Genomic DNA, 22,539 nt, shown 5'->3' with positions numbered 1-22,539 from the left:
TCCGAGCATTTCATCTATATGTTTATCTGGTTTTAAGGATTAACTGGATGTTAGTACTTTGTGGCAGCGCAGTTGGGAAATGTGAGTCCTATTATTATTATCATTATTATTACTACACAGGCATTCATTGATCCAAAGACAAAAGATAAAAGAGCACAAAAAGAAAACAGCAACAAGACTTTCTGTGAAGTACAGGAAAGTACTAGTTTTTATTCCTTCATAATCAAACTTCACAAACAGCTTGAACTTGTACAATACCTCAGAGAGTGAAAATTACAAAAAAAGTGCTGGTAACATTTACAAAAATCATCCTTACTTAGCAACAATCAGTTTATTCTTCCACACTTTTTTTAGTCTTTTGTATTAAGGCTTAATACTTCTGTATAAAGTATATGCAAGATAAGTCTTCACAGTTTTTCGAAAAAAGTCACAATATTATGTAACATAATGAAGCTTTTACGGCTATTTTCTTTATAATAACAAATACACATCACTGGTAAATATATGTGAAATACAGGGCTTATTGTAAAATGGCAAGTAATGATACTGTTTGCTGAGATAAATTGATTCCACACACTGTTATAGGAAAGTTCTGACATACCCTTGCTATAACTGAAGGAGGAGGAGAAAAAAAAATATGATAAGCATAAACACTTGGGAGATCGCCTCCAAACTTTGGCACATCCCATGAAACAATTTCACAAAGAATGAGATTTATTTTTGAAATCATACATATGGAAGAATAGTTAAACTGGCATAAAGTGAAAACATGCTGTGTAGTAAGGTGCTAAAATCAGAGATATTACACTGCCAGCCTTTTTTTTTTTTTCCTTTTTTACCCCACATGGACTGACATGAATAAGGTGCATTTGTAAGACTCAAAAGCATGATGTAGGCCTTTCTTAGATGTCAACGAAATATGCAATAAATACAAGTCTTCAAAAACGACCTAAATGAATTTGACCAATAGTCTCGAGGCGACCTCGTATACTCATGCGTTCCCATGGATTCAGAAAAATGAAAATCTCTTCTGCAGTTGTGTAACTCTAACTGTGGCATGTGAAAGTAAAAGCTGTATTGTATCGGTAAAATGGTATGTGTTATTTGATTTTTTTTTTTGTGTTGTTTTTTCTGTTTTTGTTTCGTTTTACCTTTAACTGTCGTGAAAAACTGGATGAGTAAGGAGATGGAATTTGAAAACTAAATGCGAAACTAAGCCAAGATATATTCACAAGATCCTCTAAGCTGCACTGGTTTACAGGTCAACAGATGAGAGCTCTAGCCCTAGACTTACCAATTTCACCCTCATGCATACTGTACGGTTAAAGTGACGCAACAAGCTTGCTTAAATAGTCTACATCACAAAAAGCAATTTGGTTTTAGTGCAAACACAATTGGCTGGCTTCAGCTTCTCAATAATAACAAGCTCACCAAGGAGATTACAAGAAGGCACATACTTATGCTTCCTCTAACACGCAACAAATTTAGACAAACCGCAACATCTTTCAACAACACCACAAAGCGGTGAAAACAGGAAAGCTACTACATCCAGATAAAATGGTGACGTTTTGCTCTTTCTGAATTTTTGAAAAATTTACACTTATTTATCAGAAAAATATAGTGACGTTCGGGCCGATCGCTAATGCTGCCGGTAAATGACCCTAATTGAAAATGACGTATGATACATTTTGGTGGCTTCTCTACATAAGCAGCCAATGATGGTGCGTTCATTGACGAAAAGAAGAACAAAAAAAAAAAAAAGATGCATTTTGGATTTTCGTTTTTTCATTATTGTTTCGTTTTAAAGCATTTTTTTTTTTCTGGAACATCCCAGAAAAATATCACTCAAAGTTTTTAAGGGAAAGGTGTGCACGACGGCGGACAGCTGGGTTTCTCTTTTGGCATTTGTGTTTATTTCTAAACATGTTGGCTTGTGTGATGAAGACGACTGACTCGTGGTGAACGATTCCATCCCTCATAACATCCCTACTCTCACTTCGGATCTGTAAGAGCTGCTTGATTTGTCCAAAACAATCACAGGAGGAAACAACAGTTTTAATGCCCCTCAAATCTGGACACTAATACTCAGGGTACTGCTGGGTAAATTTAACATAAAAAAAAGAAGAAGAAGAAGAAGGAAAAAGGGGCGAGGGGAGAAAGAAAAGAACCCTGCTACAAACAGCAATATATGGATGTCATGTGCATTTAAAAAACCAATTCTGTACCTTTGAATACAAAAAAAACAAAACAAAGTAAAACACGTCAAATATCACCATTTACTCAGCATTCCCATGGTGAGGACAAGCGTCCCATACTATGGTTCAAATATGTGTCGTGTGAATTATATTGCTTTTGATAGAATAAGACCAAAATCAGTCTAGTGCAAATCTCTTATCTGGTTTGAGAAGTGGTGGTAGGTGTAATGAGAGGCAACTGTTAAATCTGCTCTAGAAAGAACATATCGGGTGATTCTGACAACTACTTAGCTGTGAAGTGGTATCCCTTTATGAATTTTCTTTTCCAGAAAAGAAAAACAAATCTGTCACCAGTCTATGCCATAACAACAATTTTGAAGGACATCCCTAATAAATAGTTCCTATTAAATATATATATATTTTTTTATATATAACCCATCACCTACTGAATGCAATTAACCAGCACAAAAGGAAATATGGTAACTCCTTCTATCCAAATAACTCCTATTTTGATCGGGAGGATGGCGGCCATGTTACTCACCCTCCCGTGTACAGCGGGGGGAGGGTGTGCTTTGTCTGTCAGCTCACATCGGTGCTAACGGGTGTTGCCTGTGCAGTTATGTCTGTCAAATACATCTCTCAACTTGGAAATGTTGGAAAACTCACTCCAGTCCAGTGTTTGACAAATCATATTATAAAAACATCCTTGCACATACATTTAAAAAAAGAAAAAAAGAAAAGAAAAAACTTTATCCCCTATTTCAAAACAGCAGTCAATACATTTCATACAAGCTTGTTTCATAACAACAATAATAACAACATACAAACCAACTTGGAGCATAAATTATCAAAAACAAACTGAACACATTACTGCAGCATATATTTCAGGGTTGCTTAGTTGTGATGTTAACTAACTTTACTACAACAGCTCCACTTCTGCCAAGTTCATAACTATATAAGAGATGTCTTTTTTTTTTCTTTTTTTATGAAGGGAAATAGTCAAAATCAAAAGCTGACATAGGCAAAAAAAAAAAAAAAGCCTGACAAAATATACACATATTTATAACCACATCTCAAATTTCAACTCATGTGCATGTTTACAAAAGCATCTAGGTACATGATATGGCAGCAAAAAGCCTGAAAGCACGATGGAAGAAGAAGAAAAATCAAAATCAAACCTAAGCTGCTTTTTAAAAAGGGTGCGTGTAATTTTGGATTTTAAATGTTAATATCTTCGGCCCGGGTTTTGATTTAAAAAAAAAACAAAAAAAAAAAACCCTGCCTGAATTACAGTAATTCAATTTTCTATTTTGAATACACAGGATGAACAAATACAGCAGATTTTACCCAGATTTGGACCTCATAGTTATAAAACTAATTGTTGCCAAATGATTTACATTCGCTATTACAAAAATATACTCTTTTTTTGAATCACTTTGATAAATAATACCTAATCACGTCGCGATGTTGAAATCCATCGTACAGTTTGGTTTGAATTTACTTTTGTTGCGCAGTGACAACCGGCTTTGTTGCCTTTCTTTCAGCGAACATTAAGGTCGATTTGTTAATAGGTGACGAGCACCTAAACTAGATTTGAGTTGCTGAGACTTAAAGTTGTGTATAATTTTTTTTTTTCCATTTTTTTTTTTTTTTTTGGCTTAATAAACAACTTACAAATATGTGCAAACTTAACATCTTGGTCCATCTCAAGTATAAATGGCTGAATGTACTCTTAAGTTACAATGTCAGATTAGTTACTAGGGACAGCCTTAAATATATTAAACACAATCCAATGTGAAGGTGAAAGTGTACACCGATTTGCTAAATGTGTGTATAGAAGACGTAACCAATGATTATTATGTTTTGCCAGAGGAACAATGCAACATTTACAATCTTATACATGTTTTAACATGCAATAGTTTACATCACAGCTATTGTGTCAGATTCATTTTTATGTTTTGTTGCATTTCTTATTTTTAAAAAAAGAAAATCTATTTTGGTCTACAATAGGCAAATTAACACAACCACAAAACTATAAACAAGTGACATAACGTATACGCATTTTCACAAGCACCCTGCCATGAGATTAAAAACAAAGAAAATCAATCATATTAATATTAATAATAGTAATAATAATAATAACGGTGGCAATCTAGCCCAATTGTAGGAACCCCACACACATTATAAAGAAATATTCATTTTTTCAAAAACTTAAAATTGTCCTAACCTTTTCTTTGGTTTGTTTGTTTGTTTTATTTAACTTCTAATGATTACCATGGCCCCGTTTTGCTAATTACCCCCAACCTGCCCGTTTTATGAAGACACAGTGCTAGTGCTGAAATTTTTCATCTAAGTCTTCAGTGATGGCAGACCACGAGTTGGCCGAGACCACGGCCAACGTCACGGCGAGGAACCTCGACTTTTTCTAATGTCTCTGCACTATTAAAGAGTGACCTACACAGAGAGAGAGGCAGAACGATAGCATAGTGTATATGTTGTCTATAAAACCAGTCCGCACAAGCGTTAGCTGTGGTCAGAGCTTATAAGGGTTTGTGATCTCATGGCAAAGTTTGAAATAAATGTCGAGATGAGATCTAAAAAAAAATTTAAGAAATTAAAAAAAAAAACGAAATGGGATAATTTTTAGGGAAATGTAAATTTTTGCTAAACTTGTGATAAGCAAGTCTGCTACCACACGGGTTTGTAAAAACGATTAAGTGCTGGGAATTCTCCTTAATGTTTGGTTTGAGTTGGAATGTGCTGCTCTGAACAGGAATGCATGTTTTTAGTTGACGCTGCTGCACACCTTTAACCTAATCGTCTCATCCAGCTGAACTAAGCCAAAAAGACTTGAGTGACTGAGAATACAAAGAGGCTCAGCTCTTCAGAGTCCAAGTCCCCTCATCAGTGTGATAAAGAAAAGATACTGAATGCGTGTTATCCAGGGACTCGATAACAAAGTACTCCTCCACTGAAAAAAAAAAAAAAGCTGTGTAGACAGGACTGCATGCTTTATTTGGACTGTTCGATGGTAGTTACCTGAAGATGGTGTTTTATTTCTAAAACAACACATCTGGGGTAGAGTAATAACTGCATGTTCGGAGAATAGTAAATATAATCTAGATATTGTAATAGCTTAGTATAGCTGTGTCTACTTGAAAATCTGAACAGCTGCTTCATTATGTCTGCAAAACCCTTAAATTTCAAACAGAACTGTTTCTGAGGATGTCATAGTGTGACGGTTGAATGACAGGGACTAGCTATATCACATTGCCTATATTTGTGATGCTTCCTTTTAACAGTAAATGTCTATGAAACTAAGTGTATATTTGTTAATCATAGCTGTTTTCTCCTAATTTAATTGAAAACTATGCATTATGGAGGATTCAAAGATTCAAAATAAAGGCAATCACTTTCTTTTGGCATGCTGCATTTAATGTTATAAAAGGTTTTGCATTTAAGAAAAAAAATGAAGATTTTTTTCTTCTTCTTTATATTTGTCTGCTTCCCTCTTACTCTTATAATTTAAAGTCTCCCCTCATCCTCCCCAAATTTGGCACCGTAACTAGGCTGGAGAAGGTTAGAGAGAAAACTGTGGTAATTAGTCCACAGGGGACAAAATAATAAGCCATCACAAAACCTTTTATCTCAGAGCCACTCGGTCCTGAAACTTGATTTGTGGTTTTTCATTCTGCCGTATTTCTCTCTTAGTTTTTGTTCATCCAAGCACCTAAAGACTGCTGTTCAGGGAAGAGCTGTTTATCTGTAGCCAAAACTTTCAATTTGGCATCCCACTTTTTATTTCCAAATTGCGGTGATAAAAACCGGCCAGTCTAATGTTTAATAACCATTTTCTTTTCTCTTTTTTTTTTAACCACATTGCTCGTTGCTTGCCCTTTACGATTCCAAGCTGCACATAAATAACAAGGCTGTAAGATAAGATAAAACTTTAATGATCATTGTGGGGAAATTGGGCATTGGCTTGCATTTGGACGGGCCTGCCATCAAGGTCAAAGCACGCCTGGTGTGATTTGCGCACAGTGTACTTTGGAGCCAACTAAGAACCTTAAAGCAGCTTTCAGATCCTACAGACTGCAAACCATTTCATTCATGTAGTCTCAGAGGAGGCAACTAGTGGCATTCCCACAGATGTTATTGTAATATGAAAAAACGCAACGGCCATAATGACCAACAAAGAGAATCAAAAATATTCAACGATTCTACTTGTTTTTGTTTTGTTCGTTTAAACTTCACCTCTTCTGGCTGATGTGTGGCTCCCCCTGCTGTTCACAAAATGCCACTGCCCTTTCTCCCCAAACATACAGTACAGTACAGTATATGGCTTGTTTGCAAATGTGAAAAACTGGAAAAAAAAAAGCCTCATCTATGACAGAGAGCAATGTGACAGGAAAACAAAATGGCTATCCAGTATTAGGATTTCATATTTTAATTTCCAACTGCCATCTAAACCAACCAATCAAAGGCGTGCGTGATTGCATTTTAAATCTTTTCATCCTCCAAACTGTATACATGTATGTTTAAAAAATAAAACTAGCTGATGTAGTCTTTACTGTATATGAATAGAACATTTCAGGTATTTAAAGGGTTCTCTTATGCACTCACAACCACCAGGTTTTTAGCAGTAATAGTATAAATAGTCTATTTTTCATTAGTCCACTGTGTATATTCTGTATTTGTGCAACGTAGGAGAGAAAAACTATGAATATTCTGTATAGTTGCTGTATGTACTGATAGGCACTTGATAGGCGTACTCCCTATATCACACAAGGTATTGTATATTCTAGCTGCAATTTTATCAAACTATCTGAAAATGTATTCTTTATCTGTGTGGAGATGGTGATACTTAAAATATATATAGTTTATTTGTAAGAAGTTATCTATTTCATTCTTATGTGTACTGTAGAAGGACGAAAAAAGCAACGAAAAAAATAAAAAAGCTGTTAAGTATTATATGAATGCGTTCATGTGTTTTCTACTTTTGTGACTTTCTTCGCGCCTAAATAAAATAAATCTGGCTTAAAATGTGTGGAGACAGACTTAAAGACAAACAGGAAGACAGACACATGCTTATCAGAATAAAATGAACCTGTTCCTTACTCAGTATCACCCTCACCATTACTATCTTCCATTTCCTTGTTTTCAACTAAATGCAAAGCGTATATGCATATATATATAATACACTGTGAAAAATAACCGACTATTCTTTATTCAGTCGCGCGAAGCTATGTATGTATAAACAACACCACTATGACCACCAGAAAAAAGCAGAAGGAACTCCGAAATAAAGAAGTATAACAATGAATTAAACTTACTGCAAGAAGGACAACAATGTACTGTAGACCCTGTGTCTCTACACTACGATAAACAAAACATAAACAGGAATATATCTGAAACACAATACAAACAGCTGCAGGCTCAAGACTAGTATCTACTTTTCAATATGTTTTGTTCAGGAAAATATGCGTACACTTTGCAAACATAAAGTCTAGTCTAACAACTAGAAGAAGCACGATTGAGATAAGGACTTTTTTTTTCTGGATAATGTTGCAACTTTTCAACAATTTTTGACTTGGGGTTTTTTTTTTGGTTTTTTTTTGCAACACTGAGAAAAGAGAATTAAGCACCACCACGAGTATCTGAAGCAGTATAAGGAATATATAACTATGGACAGTGAAGAGCGTGTGATGCTAATGCGACAGGGGACAGAGGGGGAGGAAGCCTGGGTATGCTCTGAGCACGTTATGACACACTGGAGAGAAGGTGCTTCCCCTTCCGAGCCTGGTCTGCTATCAAACACCTTATGATACAAGAAGTCAACTGACGACGGGACGAGTTATTTAGCCCTCATCCAGATAACGTTGAGATTGGCTACTTTTGTTATTCCAAAAGAAGTGATAGAGAGAAACGATTGATAGTGAACTTGTGAAATCAAATATTTGGAGGAGAAAAGAAAAAGAAAACCAACATCGAGCTACTTAACCTACTATTTAGACCAATGATACCACAAAGCTGGTTGTACTCATCTAGCTACAGTCAATAGTGCATTTGATATACGTGTTTACACAAAATATGTAAAAATTTCGGTGCCATGAAGGAATGCTAGATTACTGAATACACACGTTACACTGAAACGATTTCATTAATGTCTCTGCCTTTGCTGTTAAAGAAGTGATGATGTTAGTTTGGCAGTGTTTATTTGGTACTGAACAGACAACAAACACCAACATCATGAGCTGTGCGCCATACGTGTGGCAATACTGTTGGAAAGAGATCTCGGCAGTTGCTTACATATTTCTATTTAGTGCATTGTCTGTTAAGGCATGAGATTACCCTCCACGTGCTGTGTAGAGACAAATATAGCACTAGCATGCAGCAATATTGCCATCCTGGCAACAACAGCTACAAACAGGAACCATGTAGTTTAGGCTTATATGCACACCGTAAGAGACGGGCCCAATCAAATGTTAAATAATGTGCTACTTTTACTGAGGACCAACCTCACGGCTTTTCAGTGTATTTCTAAAGTGTGGCCGATTTATTTTTATTTCAGTTTCAGACCAGGAGAATCCAGAATCCCGACATCACCGGGTCTCACATGTTCGTCACTTGACTTCATCTGAAACAGACTCGGCAGTGATGTGAAATCTAGTAGCAATTATATGAAATTTAGCATCAAAAATGCTTGACACAACTTCTCCAATCTGGTACAGTGAAGTCAACAGTACTTGACCTAAGCTTGAGTAAAATCCTCCGAACAACTGTTACAGGTGCCTTATTATCCCAAAAGGTTTGGAGAGCTGCTTCTCATAGTACCTGCGCTGCATATTGCAAAGGAAGCCCTACAGTTCAGATATTCCACTTATCAACATTTTGATTAGGCTATATACCACACAGACACTCACAGACATACGGACACTAAGGAAGGGACACAACTGTGTACGACTGACGGACAGATATCAAAGAAGCCGCATTCCATCACCTCCCCTACACCTTTAAACCCCACAGAAAAAAGTTGTTCTAGGACACATACCATTTATGTTACACACACACACTTTATAAATGTTTTATTATTAATAATATAATAATAGTTATTATTATTTTTTTACCTCCGCCAACAGCGTCGGACGGGAGTTTGTTTATTATTACTGTCGTTGTTGCACTGTTAATGTTGTTTGGCTTGGATGTTTCTCATAGGAAAATTCTGCTCTTTTACTAAAGAAATGCAGTTGAATAAAACTGTTACAGGGAGCTGACTCCATAGAAGAGTGAATTCAAAGGTTAAAACATAGATGAGCACACATAATGGTACAGGTTTAAATAAAAACAGGTGCTTGCATTAACACGGCACAAGTATATATACTGTAGGTAACTGCAAGCAATAACAAAAGCCAAGAATCGCTGAAGTACTTAATGAAGAAATTGAAACAAAGCTATTCTATTACATGTGAACTCTACAACCAAATGTTAGATTTAAAAAAAAAATCCTCTTTTCTAAAACTATAATATCTCTGTTAACAGTAGTGCACTTATTGGTTTAAGCAGTGCAACATATATGCAAGAAAATAATGCAGTCCACTTATCAAGATTTTTTTTAAAAAAGTTGTTGTTTTTTTCCTTTGAAATTGAATAAAAGAAAATCATAGTTCATTTAAGGAAAATGATTAAATATCAAGCACAGGCATTTTAAGAAAATGTGCAAAGTAGCACTTTTTTTTTTAAAATCGACAGCGGGTCTTTTTAAGACCCCCGTATGCAGTTAGTTATTCTTTTAATAATACAACTACGAAAGTGTTTGCTCACATAAATGAGCAAATCCTTCAGATTGCAGTTGCAGGCAGTTGCGTGCGTGCGTCTGTGTGTGTGTGTGTGTGTCCGAGTGTATGTGTGCGTGTGTCTGTGTGTGTCCTATTTTGGATTAAAAAGCAATAAAAAAAAAAAAAAGAATTGAAATATCAGAAATGAGCCTTAAGTGATGTGATGCAGGGATGACAACTTGCACACACTAGCTTCCAAATCTATTCTGTACATGCTGTTGTCTAGGTTTTAGAAAAATTAGGAATGTATGCTATTGTCTACAAAGTCCATTTGCAACTTGTGGTATACCATGAAACAGTGTGATAGCAATCAGTCAGTGGAGCTACTTGTTTTGCTTTCAGACTGTATTTCCTTTCAAAACACTGCACGCTATTTGAGCCTTCAGGGAGAGCTAGGACATGAAAAGCAATGCATTTAGCTCCCATCTGCTGAAATAGCTTTGCAATACCATTAAACGGGTTATACAGGTGCTCTGTGATCAGGGGTGACGTTTCCTTTAATTTCAAATTTGATTCAAATTAAATGATCCACTCCTAAACAACACTGTTTCAATCAACAACTAGCCTAACCCCTCCCCGATATTCAAATTCAATTATCAAATTAAAACCACATCGGCTACTTAATAACAACAATAGTTGAAGTGACAAATCTTTGTTTTGTTTGGGTTTGTTTTTTTTTTTATCTATATCCCATAACAGTCAGGTGCAAGTTGAGGAGCAGCAATTATGAAGGAGAGAGTTTAGTCGCATATTCCAACCTGCCAAAACTATGAGCGTGAAAGGCTAAATAAAAACCGTCAGCAAAAACAATCTTTCTTTTTTTCTTATGTTTTGACATGGAAGAGGTCTAATAGCCTTAACAGTCTTTTGAAGATATTAGTGGCAGTGTATGCAAATGAGTTAAACTCCAAACTTCAGAAAAAAAGAAACAGATTTTTGCTCAAATACTGTCTCATCAACACACCGTAATTTAGTCATCTTTACCATCAGAATGCATGGACAATAATTATAAAGCATGTGAGAAATATCTGCCCCCGTCACCGCTGACGAGGGTGTTACATTTCAGGACAATGATTGAAATTGGTACCTTGACAATGGCTGCATTATAATCCCTTAATACAATAGGAATAAATAAAACCCAGTGTCAAATTAACTACTCTCCTTTTTTTTTATTTCATATAAGAAGGCAATCTTGTGACCATCAGTATTTTTAGAGGGAATATGTAGCCCAACCCCAGGTGTTTTTTTTTTCTTATTATTATTGTTGTTGTAAATTATACCACAGTAAGCTTGGACATCTAAAGTTTCCAAACTGGTCAATATGGGTTCACAACTGCCATGATAGATATTTCATGGCAATGTACACACACACACACACACACACATACACACACACACACACACACACACACGGTAACGCACACACACGCACACACTTGGATAAACAGACAGACACATGCAAATGCACGAACGTTCAAACAGGTATATTCATTCAGACATGTCGACACAAAAGGTGTGTTTGTGTGTATGTGTTTCTTTCGTAGGCCTTTCGGTAGTGTTCAACACATAAATCAGTATTTTAGGAAAGCATACATTTAGAGGCCTGTAGTTAGGATCCATCCAGTAGATCAATATCAAACTACTAAGCCTTAAGGCCACCATCTTTTTTTTTCTTTTAGAATAACAGAAAAAAAAAATCTTTTTTTTTTTGGGAAACTTAATGTGCCAGTGTCTATACTCATTACTCTTCATACCTCAAAATAAGAAAAGGAAAATCTAGTGCCATTTTATTTGTCATTCTTTTTGAAAGAAGTTTATCTAGTTGTACTTATCCATCGGAGACATGCATTCGCATGTGGTCATTGAAGTGCTCCATTTGGTCAAACTTGGCAGGGCAGACGGAGCATACGTAGGTGGTCCCTTCTTGGCAGCTCGCTTCTGCAGCTACACCCACTCCTGTTCCAACCCCAGCCCCTACTCCAGCACCTCCACTTACTGGCATGGCGAGGGCAACCACTCCAGCTCCGGGCTCAGGGACGGCCATAGGCATGGGAATGGAGACAGGACCCGGGGCAACTGCACTCCCTGACAGCCCAGTGATGGCGCTGGCTGTGCTGTGCAGGGCCATGTGCCTCTCCAGCAGGGTCTTGTGTGAGAACTTCTTCTTGCAGATGTAGCACTCATAGGACTTCTCTCCACGGTGCAGCCGCATGTGGACGTTGAGAGAGCTCTTCTGGGTGAAGCGCTTGTTGCAGATGCTGCACTGGTAGGCCCGCACCCCCGTGTGTGTCACCATATGTTTTATTAAGTAATCCTTCAGGGAGAAAGAGCGCCAGCAGATGCTGCATTGATGAGGCTTCTCACCTGGATGTGCATGAAAGACAAAAGCATTAAGGAGGGTGGGGGGAAAAAGGGGGAAGAAAGTTGTGGATTAGGTTAGGAATATGGACAAGATGGGTATCAAAAAATCACTACTAAACATTTTAAATGATTAAAATCTCATAATGTATCTCCAGACCAGGTGGACGTGCAATTACTGAATGGTGAAAGAAAAATTTATTCAAGGGAAAATTCTTATAACCCTTCTCACCCTTTCTCTGGTTTCTTTCTCTGAGGTTAATTTAGCTCCATCTGTTTATCACATAAACATCCACCTCGATAGGGACATTCACTGAGGTCTGTGTGGCGCGGTCATTTTTAATGAAAGATTTCAGGGTGCGCACGCTGCTGTGGGTAAATCAGCCATTACGAAGGCACGTGTCTGATTTATTAATTACAAAAAAATTGGACCAAATTAGTAGTTGGAAATTGAATCAAGGCAAATTTTGACGCTAAACGCTCCTGAAACACAGCCAGCTGACTCTTAAGCCCTACATAGAAAAAAAAAACATGGCAGGATCAGCTGACTTCAACTTGTACAGCAACATCAGACGCCCAAAGCCACAGGGGTTACTTTTCCAGTACAGGAACACACCTCTGGCTAGAATTATTTAAACCTGCGTTTGCTGTATTGTGATGCTGCTTTCACGTTGCGCTGCACGCTACAGCGCCGTGGGAAAGGTTTAGGTTTCGTCACAGTTGCTCTGATACAACATGCGCAAATTTAAAAAAAAAAAAACACACAAAAAGCGAGAAAACGATACATTTGAAGTATTTTACAAAAATGTAATAACGCTGTAATGACGGCGCAGAAAAGTGGGGCTAAAATGTCAGGACTGCGAAAGCAATATTTTATGCATCTATTTGGCATTTCTGCCACTTTGTCGCGACGTTAAGATCATTTTCCATAATTGTCTCTGCTGACATTATGGGCTGTAAAATATTAACATATCAATAATAACGTAAAACGAACAGGCGGAGAAGGAGACTGATAACACAAGTTGTACCACGCAAGTTAATGAAGTTCTGTGTATCGACTGCTTTTCTGCTGTGCCGAATGAATGAATGTGTTGCCACCTGCTTTCATTTAACGAAGCTAATAAATTCTGCTTTTGCTTTGTCTTTTTTTGTTTATTTCCACTTGACCCGACCCAGGCCCTTGCAGAGGTCAGGTTTCAGGGTCACAACACATGAGCAGCACATACATAACAGGTATTTTACTGTGTTGCCCGGGGGGCGGTGTACTCGCAGTACAGTGATTCATACCGCTGAAAAGCATTCTCTATGTCTCTGACAGGTTTTTGATTGCAGAAAAATGACACACTACCTCTGCTGCACGTGTTATCATTATCTTTTTAGCTATTTTGAGTGCGCCGCGTCAACGTGCCCTGTGAAGATGTGATATATTACATTTTCTGGGGTACTTTGTAACTCCTGCTTAATAAACAAACAAAAGATGTTATCTTGTGTATGCGTTAGATGTATTCTCATATGGACAGCAGCGGCATGTTATACTAAATCACGCTGGCATCCTTGTGGATTCTGAAAAATATAATTTTTACGAGATTAACAAAGGCGATCCATCATCGGCAGCCACGACTTGTTCAGATCTAGTCCAGGGGGATTAATCGATCGCTGATTTATTTTCCTTCTCAATCTGTCATCACTCTGCTGCTCACAATTATGCGAGTAAAACAGGAAATTTAGTTTCAAATAGCTTTCATATGACAAGTGGTTCTGGCCAAGCGATGGATTGTAATGAATAATAATGGCTATTTGAGTACGCAATTTTAACAAGATCATCTAATTATATACGATATTTTATTCTTTCTTTCTGTGATGATGATTTCTACAGCATGTGATTGATAAGGTTCTAAGTGCTGGAGGAAAGCGGTGCACAGTGAAACGATGTGCTGCACAAGCACTCTGCTGGCATTGCAAGTTAAACAGAAATGATGGCAAAGATAATAGTCAACCGTGACCTAACGAATGCGATTTGGGCTGTTTTTTCATCAGTTAGTAATTTAGTTAAATTGCTAGGATGGGTACTGGTTTATTATTTATTATGCTGGAAGCAATAAGATGACAGACATGTGTCGACAGGCCTCAGCTTTACACTGGAACTACAATCCACAGTGCAGTGCAACGCTAGAACTTGGCAACTATCTTTGTGCAACAGTGCCTCTCATAAATCTACATACTGATTTATACTGTATGTAAATAGTAAAGATGAACTTTCTAAAGAGTAACTTTGCAAATACCTAAAAGTTCACTTTTTATGGTCGAGATCTCGTTTTTCTGCTTTAATCTAAACTTGACCTACACTTGTTCCTACATTCAAACAGTCATTTCTATGACACCCACATGTTTTGCAGAAAACCGAAGACAGGAAATCAGATATCAATATGTACAGTATTCATTTGGTTGTTTCCCCAGTGTGAACAAACTACAACCTCACATGTGTGGTAACCTTGGATTTTTCCAGCTCTTCCGCACTGGCATATTGCTCCTGCACTAACAAAATTTGTCTGAATAGTTTATGATTAGCGAGCTCGGGTACTGTCACGAAACATCGTAATCAGAATGAATTTCAGATGAAAAAGACTGTGGCGAACCGAAAAGCTTTCAGCATTCACAAGCGGAGGCATTACCTAGAGAAGTGATGAATTATTATTGCTTAACTAAGAAAATTCAACTGATTAAAAATATTTTTCGCTTACCAGTATGGACAAACATGTGTTTGACGTAGTTCTGTTTGGCAGTAAAGGTTTTACTGCAGAGAGTGCATTCATAGGGCTTCTTTTCCCCCTGACCAATTCCTCCTGCAGCCTGTTGCTGCTGAGCTGGCGATTGCGGTACCGAAATAGGGTTGGGGAATGATGGCATTGCAGGGGGCGGCACTGCCACAAACTGGGGTTGCTGCTGGCCAGGAAGGTAAAGGAAAGGCTTGTGGTCTCTAGCCGGCTGTGTAGGAAAGAGTGTGGGCAGGAAGGTGCTTCCAGCAGTGCCCATCACTTGGGAATTGCTGGTCACGGTGAGCGGCATCCTTAGATTGCTGGTGTCTGGCTGGCGCATGTACTGGGACAAAGGGCTGAGTTTGACTGAGTTTTGCAGGGTATGCATCATGCTACTATCACTAGTGCTGTGGGATGTGTCCCCGTCCTCTGTCTTTTGCACTTGCTCTGGGGACGAGTCATTGACCTCTATCTGCACTGGAACTCCTTCCCCGCCACCGTCTCGGCTAAAGCCAGTCAGGTATGGCTGCTGCTCCATTGTATCTGGCTCAGTACTAATGGAGGAGCTCACCCCTGAGTCAAAACTTTCAACCTTGGATTCACTCTCTACACCCTCAATCTGGTCAGTGTCGTCCTGGCAGTCCCCCATAGTTTCATAGCAGCTGTACTCATCATCCTCTTCCTGCTTTACTTTCACGCCTCCTGTTTGTATGCGTACCGGTCGTGGTTGCTTGCGGCAGTGAGTGGACTCAGCTGTGGAGATGAAGCGATCAACCTGCTGAGATCTTTCCTGGATGCGGTTCATCCAGGGTGGATCTTGAGATTGCTGGTCCTTCTGAGTGCTAAGATTCGGATCGTAATTCGTCGACAGAGGGTTAATGTAAAGGGAGCGCTCGCGGGTGCCGTTCTGCAGAGACAGGCCAGGGTAGGAGTACAGAGATGTGTATGCACGATCCACATTTTGCTGTGATGTTGCTTGCATATAACCTGACTCTGCGTCACTGCTGGGCCCAGAGGTGCCAGACTCTGGAGTGCCGCGGGGTGTTTCCTGACCAGAATCTCCCGGTATAACAGGGAACCCCCCTGGACCAGCCAGGCCCACGTTCTGGGACACGATCCGTGTGCACTCATCAATGACGGTCTTAATCTGAAGGATGCTGGCAGCAGTGAGGATCTGCAGAGCCTCTGATTGAGACACTCGCAGAATCCCACTGTACATAAAGTCTATCAGCTTTTGGATGGATTGTACCGAGACCACAGAAGGGATCTCAATGTCGCTGTAGCCCAAGAGCAGCTTGTCCTGAAAGAAGGGGCTTCCAGCAGCCAGCACGCACCGGTGAGCTCGCAGCATACTTCCATGGATCCGAACAGTCACGTCACAGAAGTGCCCACGGTTGCGCTGCTCATTGAGGGTCTCAAGTACAGAATTGCTGAAGTTGTGGAGATTGATGTTATGAATGCGCTCGGTCATCCCCTTGCAACTGATGTCACCTGCAAGCAGGAAGCAACATGCCTGACTGAACACAACACTAAAAGTCCCGGCACTTTTTTTTCCCACATGTAACAACAAAACATCGTCATTGTTCCCAGCGTTGCTGATAAATTAGGATTAATAAAATCGTGCACAATGGAATACAACAGTTATAACCAAAGGCAATATGATAAGAAGCTCTTTATCCATTCAAGGAAATTGCCTTTCTAAACTGTGTGTAAAAATGTCGTCAACCATGACACAGCAATCAGTTTGAATACGAATTCAATACAACTGCCTGTTATAAATAATAAAAATAATACAATTCTTTGGAGAATGTCTAAAACAATAAGACAAATGTGTTCATTCTGAGGGGGGGGGTCTTTCAGTTCAGTCTCATAGTATTAGGAGACAATCCAGTAATTCCAGCTTCTGAGCTACATTTTTCTTCCACATCGCCAAACTGAAGGACAATTAAGATGGTTCCCATCTAATTACTCCAAGTTTCTATCAGTGTGTATTTCTGAAATTCCTCCGAACACCATTAGGTGGTGCACTGGGCTTAAAGGACAAACAGGCCTCTTTTGTTAGCCATGTGTTCACTGTGATGGCGCTTCCTAACTATCCTAGGGATCCACTAAAACGTGACCCGGCTGATCAGTGTGAGAGATAAATGAAAGTGCTTTTCTTCCATGTCCTCAGCTGAAGGAATAAAAATGAGAAAGGTAGTAAGTATACGAATTGTCTGTTTTGTTCTACAACTGCTTTGAAAGCACAGAAACATACTTAAGTATAATTTCTGCTTTAAAGTACAGCTGCTGACCTTATTTGAAGGATCATTAAACACAACTTGTACTGAAACCAAGAAAATTGCCCTTCAAAACCAAGTGGAATATTATACTGATTTTTTTTTTTTTTGGTTTTTACACTTCATCTGTCAGTGAATTAATTTATTTAAAAAATAGTGCTAATGAAAATATGAGGCAGAATCGAACAAATTACTGCTGAATACACAGGGGAACGTTTGAAGAAACACTTTATAATTTAAAATGTTATTATATAGCGAGTAGAAGTAAAATTAATGTTGGGGGGGTCAAATGATAAAAACTAGATTTTGTTTTAACCAGTGAAGTTGAATTTAGGTAAAAATTACTGCAAGAGGCAGTACAAAAGTGTCAACACAACCCTTTAGTGCTAATTCCCAGCTCAGTGAATGAAACGTTAAGGAAGAATACGTTATTTTAAAAAAATGAAAGGAGTATAGTACTCACAGTTAGATGACGTTTTGTTACGAAGATGCTTGTGTGGCTGGTGATGAAGTGCGGGTCAAGCTTCAGTTTGCTGGTGGAGATGGCTGATCAGAGGCCTGGTGCTAGGCAAGGCTGTCAGTCCTCTCTGTCCAAATCATGTGTTGCTCTGCCACAGTGTTTGGAGGGGGGGGGAGACAGAGGGAGAGAGAGAGTGAGAGTGAGAGAGAGGGAAAAAGACAAAGACAAATCTTAATGCCACATACAGCCTCGTCGATACTGCCACTCCCTTAATGAACCAGGAGCCACATTAGCAGGAGTGTCTGCTGCAACAGATGTGTGAAGAGTTTTTAAAAAGCAAGATGAATGGACGTCGGTGAGTTCACATGACTGAAAACTACAAATCAAGGTTGAAAATAATTTTGGTATTGGCTCCCCCCCCCCCCCGCACACACAAACACACACACACCCACACACCCACGCACACAGTTGCCTGAGCTTTTGGGCAATAAAACCACACCCTTCCAAAGAAAAAAATGATCTACTTTTTTTCGTAAGGAGCTTTGTTTTTGTTTGAATATTTTGGAAAAGGTCTCAGTCATATTCACCATCCGTGTGTGTGTGTGTGTGTGTGTGTGTGTGTGTGCGCGTGTGCGTATCTGTTCCCCTTGTCATTTTCAAATCCACAAATGAAACGGCACAATGTCTCACACAGATGTAAAGCAACGTTTTCAGCTGTAATAATAGAAAAGAGTCAAATATTAAACACACAAAGCTTTCATTGAAAACACAAGAAAGGCATTCAAAAACATTAAGCATGTGATGAGCTGCTTTGGTGATGCTAAGGAAGTCTGACACAACTGCTCTCACACTGTACAAACACATGCAAATGCATGTATGCAAATGTTTGACCCCAAAAAAGAAGACAAAAAAAAAAATCACAAAATCACATAAAACTCATCAGACTCAAGTCGCACACTCGTGCTATCGTTCAAGAGCAGGGAAACTGGAAAAGGGGGGTTTAAAAAATGCATTGAATCGGTGAAAAAATGCCTCCACCAAACAAATTAGACCCACATTGTTCCAAAGTGCCATCAGGTAATGCAACCAGTGAAGCTTTTAAAGTACCTGGAAATTTTCACGGCATGTTTGGATGTGAATATTTATCATTAATTTGAGGGTGGATGATATTTCTGACACTCAATTTTTTTTTCTTTTGTAAAAGACGTTCAGCAGCAGCCACGCTTGCTACAACAGGAACATGAAGTGCTCTGTAAAACGCCACTAACTACTCTGTGCTGCTGAATGAACAGAACAGGGCCAGGATTTGACCAGACGTGCGCATTAATGTTGGAGCAAATTATTCTTTTACGGCTCTCGAGTACTTTCCAACAGCACACCTACTTTGAGACACTGAAGTAAAGCCTGCCTACAGAAACTATGAGATTTTAAGCAGTGACCTCCCTTTTTTTTTTTTTTTTTTCCTTACACACTCGTGTGGAAGGATCATTGGCTGCATTCGGTTCTGCTCTTCTATGCCAAGGTAACAGACACACGTTAATGTGTAAATGTGGCCCGAAGATGATCATTGTCATTATAATTGAGCACGCTGAAGCAGAAAATCTGGGCTGAAAAAGTACAGTTAAAGTGTAACTGAGTAGAAATGGCTGAGTTGACGGACTGCTTGGGTCTCGGGCCTCCCTTCGAGGAGCGCCGCACTCTGTGGGACGCTCAGTGCTTGTTTTCCAGACATGTTCGTAACAACTTACAAATTTGATGATTAGATATAGGCATGTAATAACATGTTTAGGAGCAGATGGTGATCACACAATACTCAGATGGATCATGCTTTCAACCAAACGCAAACAGTTGGTTGTTTTTCAGTTTTGATCTGGATAAAAAAAAAAATTATTATAAAATGAACCTCCTACATATGAAATATAACTTTAGCCATTTTCTATTCACTATAAAGTTATGTGAGTGACCTAAAATAACACATACAGATGGTTTACTATAAATATATATATATTTATATAAGTCTAAACTGAGCGCTGGCGTAGCTGCTAAGTTAGAAACTATGTATAACTGCGACCTGTTGCGTGTGAATGAACCCCTCCTTAAATAATCCTGACTGACAAAGTCAAAGGAAACCCCCTCATACATATATATATATATATATATTGTTTCACCACCTAAAAAACAATAGCGAGACCACTGTTTTTTACTAGACCGCACACCCACATGTCAAATTTCTTTATCCATTATAATGTCAAATATTTGACTTTTTTTCCTTTTTCCTGCTGGGGTTAGCTTGACATGCAAATGTTATCCAGGTGCCATGGTTGGGTTTTGTGGCTACTGCTCGACATTGCGCACATATATGTTGCTTCTACCAGTCCAGACATGTAAATCCACCTGCCTAATGGGGAAACTGAGGTGAACGCTGGCAACAAAGGAGTAGGCCAAGGGAAGCGGGCTTCAGTTGCCCAGACTGCCACTCACAACAGTGATTCCATTTTAGCCGTGACACAGTGGGTGAGCAGCAGCCAGCGCCTACCTGCAGTGAATTCTAATCAGCCCAGGGGTCTGTCTCCCTCCCTCCCTCCTGTACCCTGCCTTGGACTAAAGGGGCTGATGATCCTTCAAAATTAATTAGATCCTTGTAGGAGGCGGCCATTTTCTTTCACTTGCTAATACTCCATGGGGAGGAAAAAAATTTAAATCAAACTAAATTCAGCATTCGTACCCCACCTCCCCCATATTGGTTTCTTTCTTTCTGCGCCTCTACCTGTTTCCTGTTTCATCACGTTGAACCTATCCCCGTCTTCCCTTCCTACCCGTCTATCTCTCCATCCGTCTATGCCCCCACTCTTCTTCCTCCCTCCTCTCTCCTTGCAAACCTTCTCCAACACCCCCCCCCCCCCCCCCCCCCACTCTCTGGCTGCCTCCATGCCCCCAGCTCTGTGTCTGCCTCTGTGGAGTTTGCTGTCAATAAATCCCCAGAGGTCAGTTTGTCTGCTGGAAATCAGACACAATGCTTCAGACCGCCAATGCAACGCATGCTCTGCTGCTGCCGCCACAACAAAGACTAGGGAGGGGTGGAGGAGGAGGAGGAAGAAGGGGGCATTAAAAAAAAAAAAGGGAAAAAAAAAAAGGAGGAATTAAGACGGGAAGACGAGGGTTGCAACTTCACCAGGCAGGCTCCAGGTTAATCAGCTGACTGCGTGAGGAGGCGAGCTCGTGGAACACGCTGCACCGAATTGGACATTAGTTAATCAAGGTGGGGTGGGGTGTGAGGGTTTTGGGGTGGGTGTGAGGGGGGTTAGAATGGTGAGAATGGGGGATGGGGTTGAGAACAGACATAAGAGGCATGGTTATGAAAGGAGCAGTATCAGCCATTTGAATAATGTACATCTTGAATATGCAAATACTGCTTACAACACACACTACAAGCATACATTCAAGGCCCTTGGTACGATTCAGTGTAGAGACAAAAGGGCCGCGGGGCATGATGAAAAAGCTCATGTCCATGCACGCGCACGTAGCATCTTGATGGATGTGATGCAGATCTGCACTTATCGAGAGTGTTTTTGTGTTACACCTTATTAACAGTAAGTCTGTCTAAAACCTCCGCTGCTTAACAATCACCGTCCGACGTTGTAATTATTAATTTCAATCATCCAAGCACATTAGCATATAAACTGCCAGAAATCAGGCTGTAATAGTACGTTTTGGATATGGGATCTAATGTAATTCTGTTCACAATGTAAATATGTAGCCAGAACACTGGGGTGGGGGGGAATGAAGCAATATTCGTGAGGTAAGTGAAGGGGGCGCGTTTGTTAAAGACAGAGTGCGTTCAGCTCACTTCTTTGACAAAATGGGTGCGCACACGCAACTCGGCGTCATCAGTTAACGCCTCAAACTTAAAAATCAAACGTTAGCCAGTACTATTTTGCCGCTGCACGCTTTGAAAAAAGAAATAAATGAAAAAGTCTGGCCAACGACAGCTGTGTCAGCTAATTAAATCGGAACAATTTGGAGCGCTGCGTTTCTCTCGTTACCTTTGAGCACTTAACAGGTAAGTAATGCGCCCAACTCCCATACACTCCAAGAAAAGCTGCAGAAAAACCACATCCTCAGTCTCAGGATTTAATTGATTTGGCTTTATTGCAGTCACTGAAAATCATCAACAAGCACACGGAGACTGTTGACAAGTTGAGCCAAGATTTTTCACACAACATTTTTTTTTTTCCTTCCAATTTCTACTTCTCCCTGGACTGAAACTGTACGGCGCGACATGTCAGAACCGGTGAAATAGTTTGAATGATTTCGAGTGCAAATCATTGATAATTATAGCGTGTTTAAAATAGACTCGATACGCAACTATTATTATGAAACATGAAACGCCTTTTGAACTTTGAACTGCCATTTCACCTCAAAACGGAGGCGTACCAGAGATCCCTCCTTCAAAACGGTACTTTCGATTTTAAACTCAAGACCAGGAACGGTTTCAAAACATGAAAATATCTAAATTTACAACACTTTTCCTTTCTCAAATTCCTTCCTTCTTGGTCAAAGCATTGTAAAGTAATTACACCACTATAATGTTATAGCCTCTCTTCAGTTGAAATTGCTTCAATGACTGTATTGTGTTCATGCATTTGTGTGCATCAT

General features: G+C 39.3%; 1 protein-coding gene across 2 annotated transcripts in view; it reads right to left on the bottom strand.

Moving 5' to 3' along the window:
• Positions 1 to 1,071: 1,071 nt before the first annotated feature.
• zbtb20 (zinc finger and BTB domain containing 20) overlaps positions 1,072 to 22,539 on the bottom strand; it is a 32,874-nt gene continuing 11,406 nt past the window's right edge. For both annotated transcript variants that reach the window (XM_085470094.1, XM_085470095.1), the window contains exons 2-4: positions 17,887 to 18,031; positions 15,130 to 16,635; positions 1,072 to 12,394 (exon numbers count right to left, since the gene is read on the bottom strand). In XM_085470094.1, the coding sequence (XP_085326220.1) occupies positions 11,859 to 12,394; positions 15,130 to 16,615 (2,022 nt within the window). In that variant the 5' untranslated portion in view covers positions 16,616 to 16,635; positions 17,887 to 18,031 and the 3' untranslated portion in view covers positions 1,072 to 11,858. The remainder of the gene's footprint in view (positions 12,395 to 15,129; positions 16,636 to 17,886; positions 18,032 to 22,539) is intronic.

The sequence above is a fragment of the Copadichromis virginalis genome, linkage group LG10 (genome assembly GCF_057382275.1).
Source record: "Copadichromis virginalis isolate Kocher_CV1m ecotype Utaka linkage group LG10, C_Virginalis_male_GT1.1, whole genome shotgun sequence".
Lineage (NCBI taxonomy): Eukaryota > Metazoa > Chordata > Actinopteri > Cichliformes > Cichlidae > Copadichromis > Copadichromis virginalis.
Note: the sequence above shows the minus strand (reverse complement) of the source record. Positions and strands in the feature narration are given on the sequence as shown.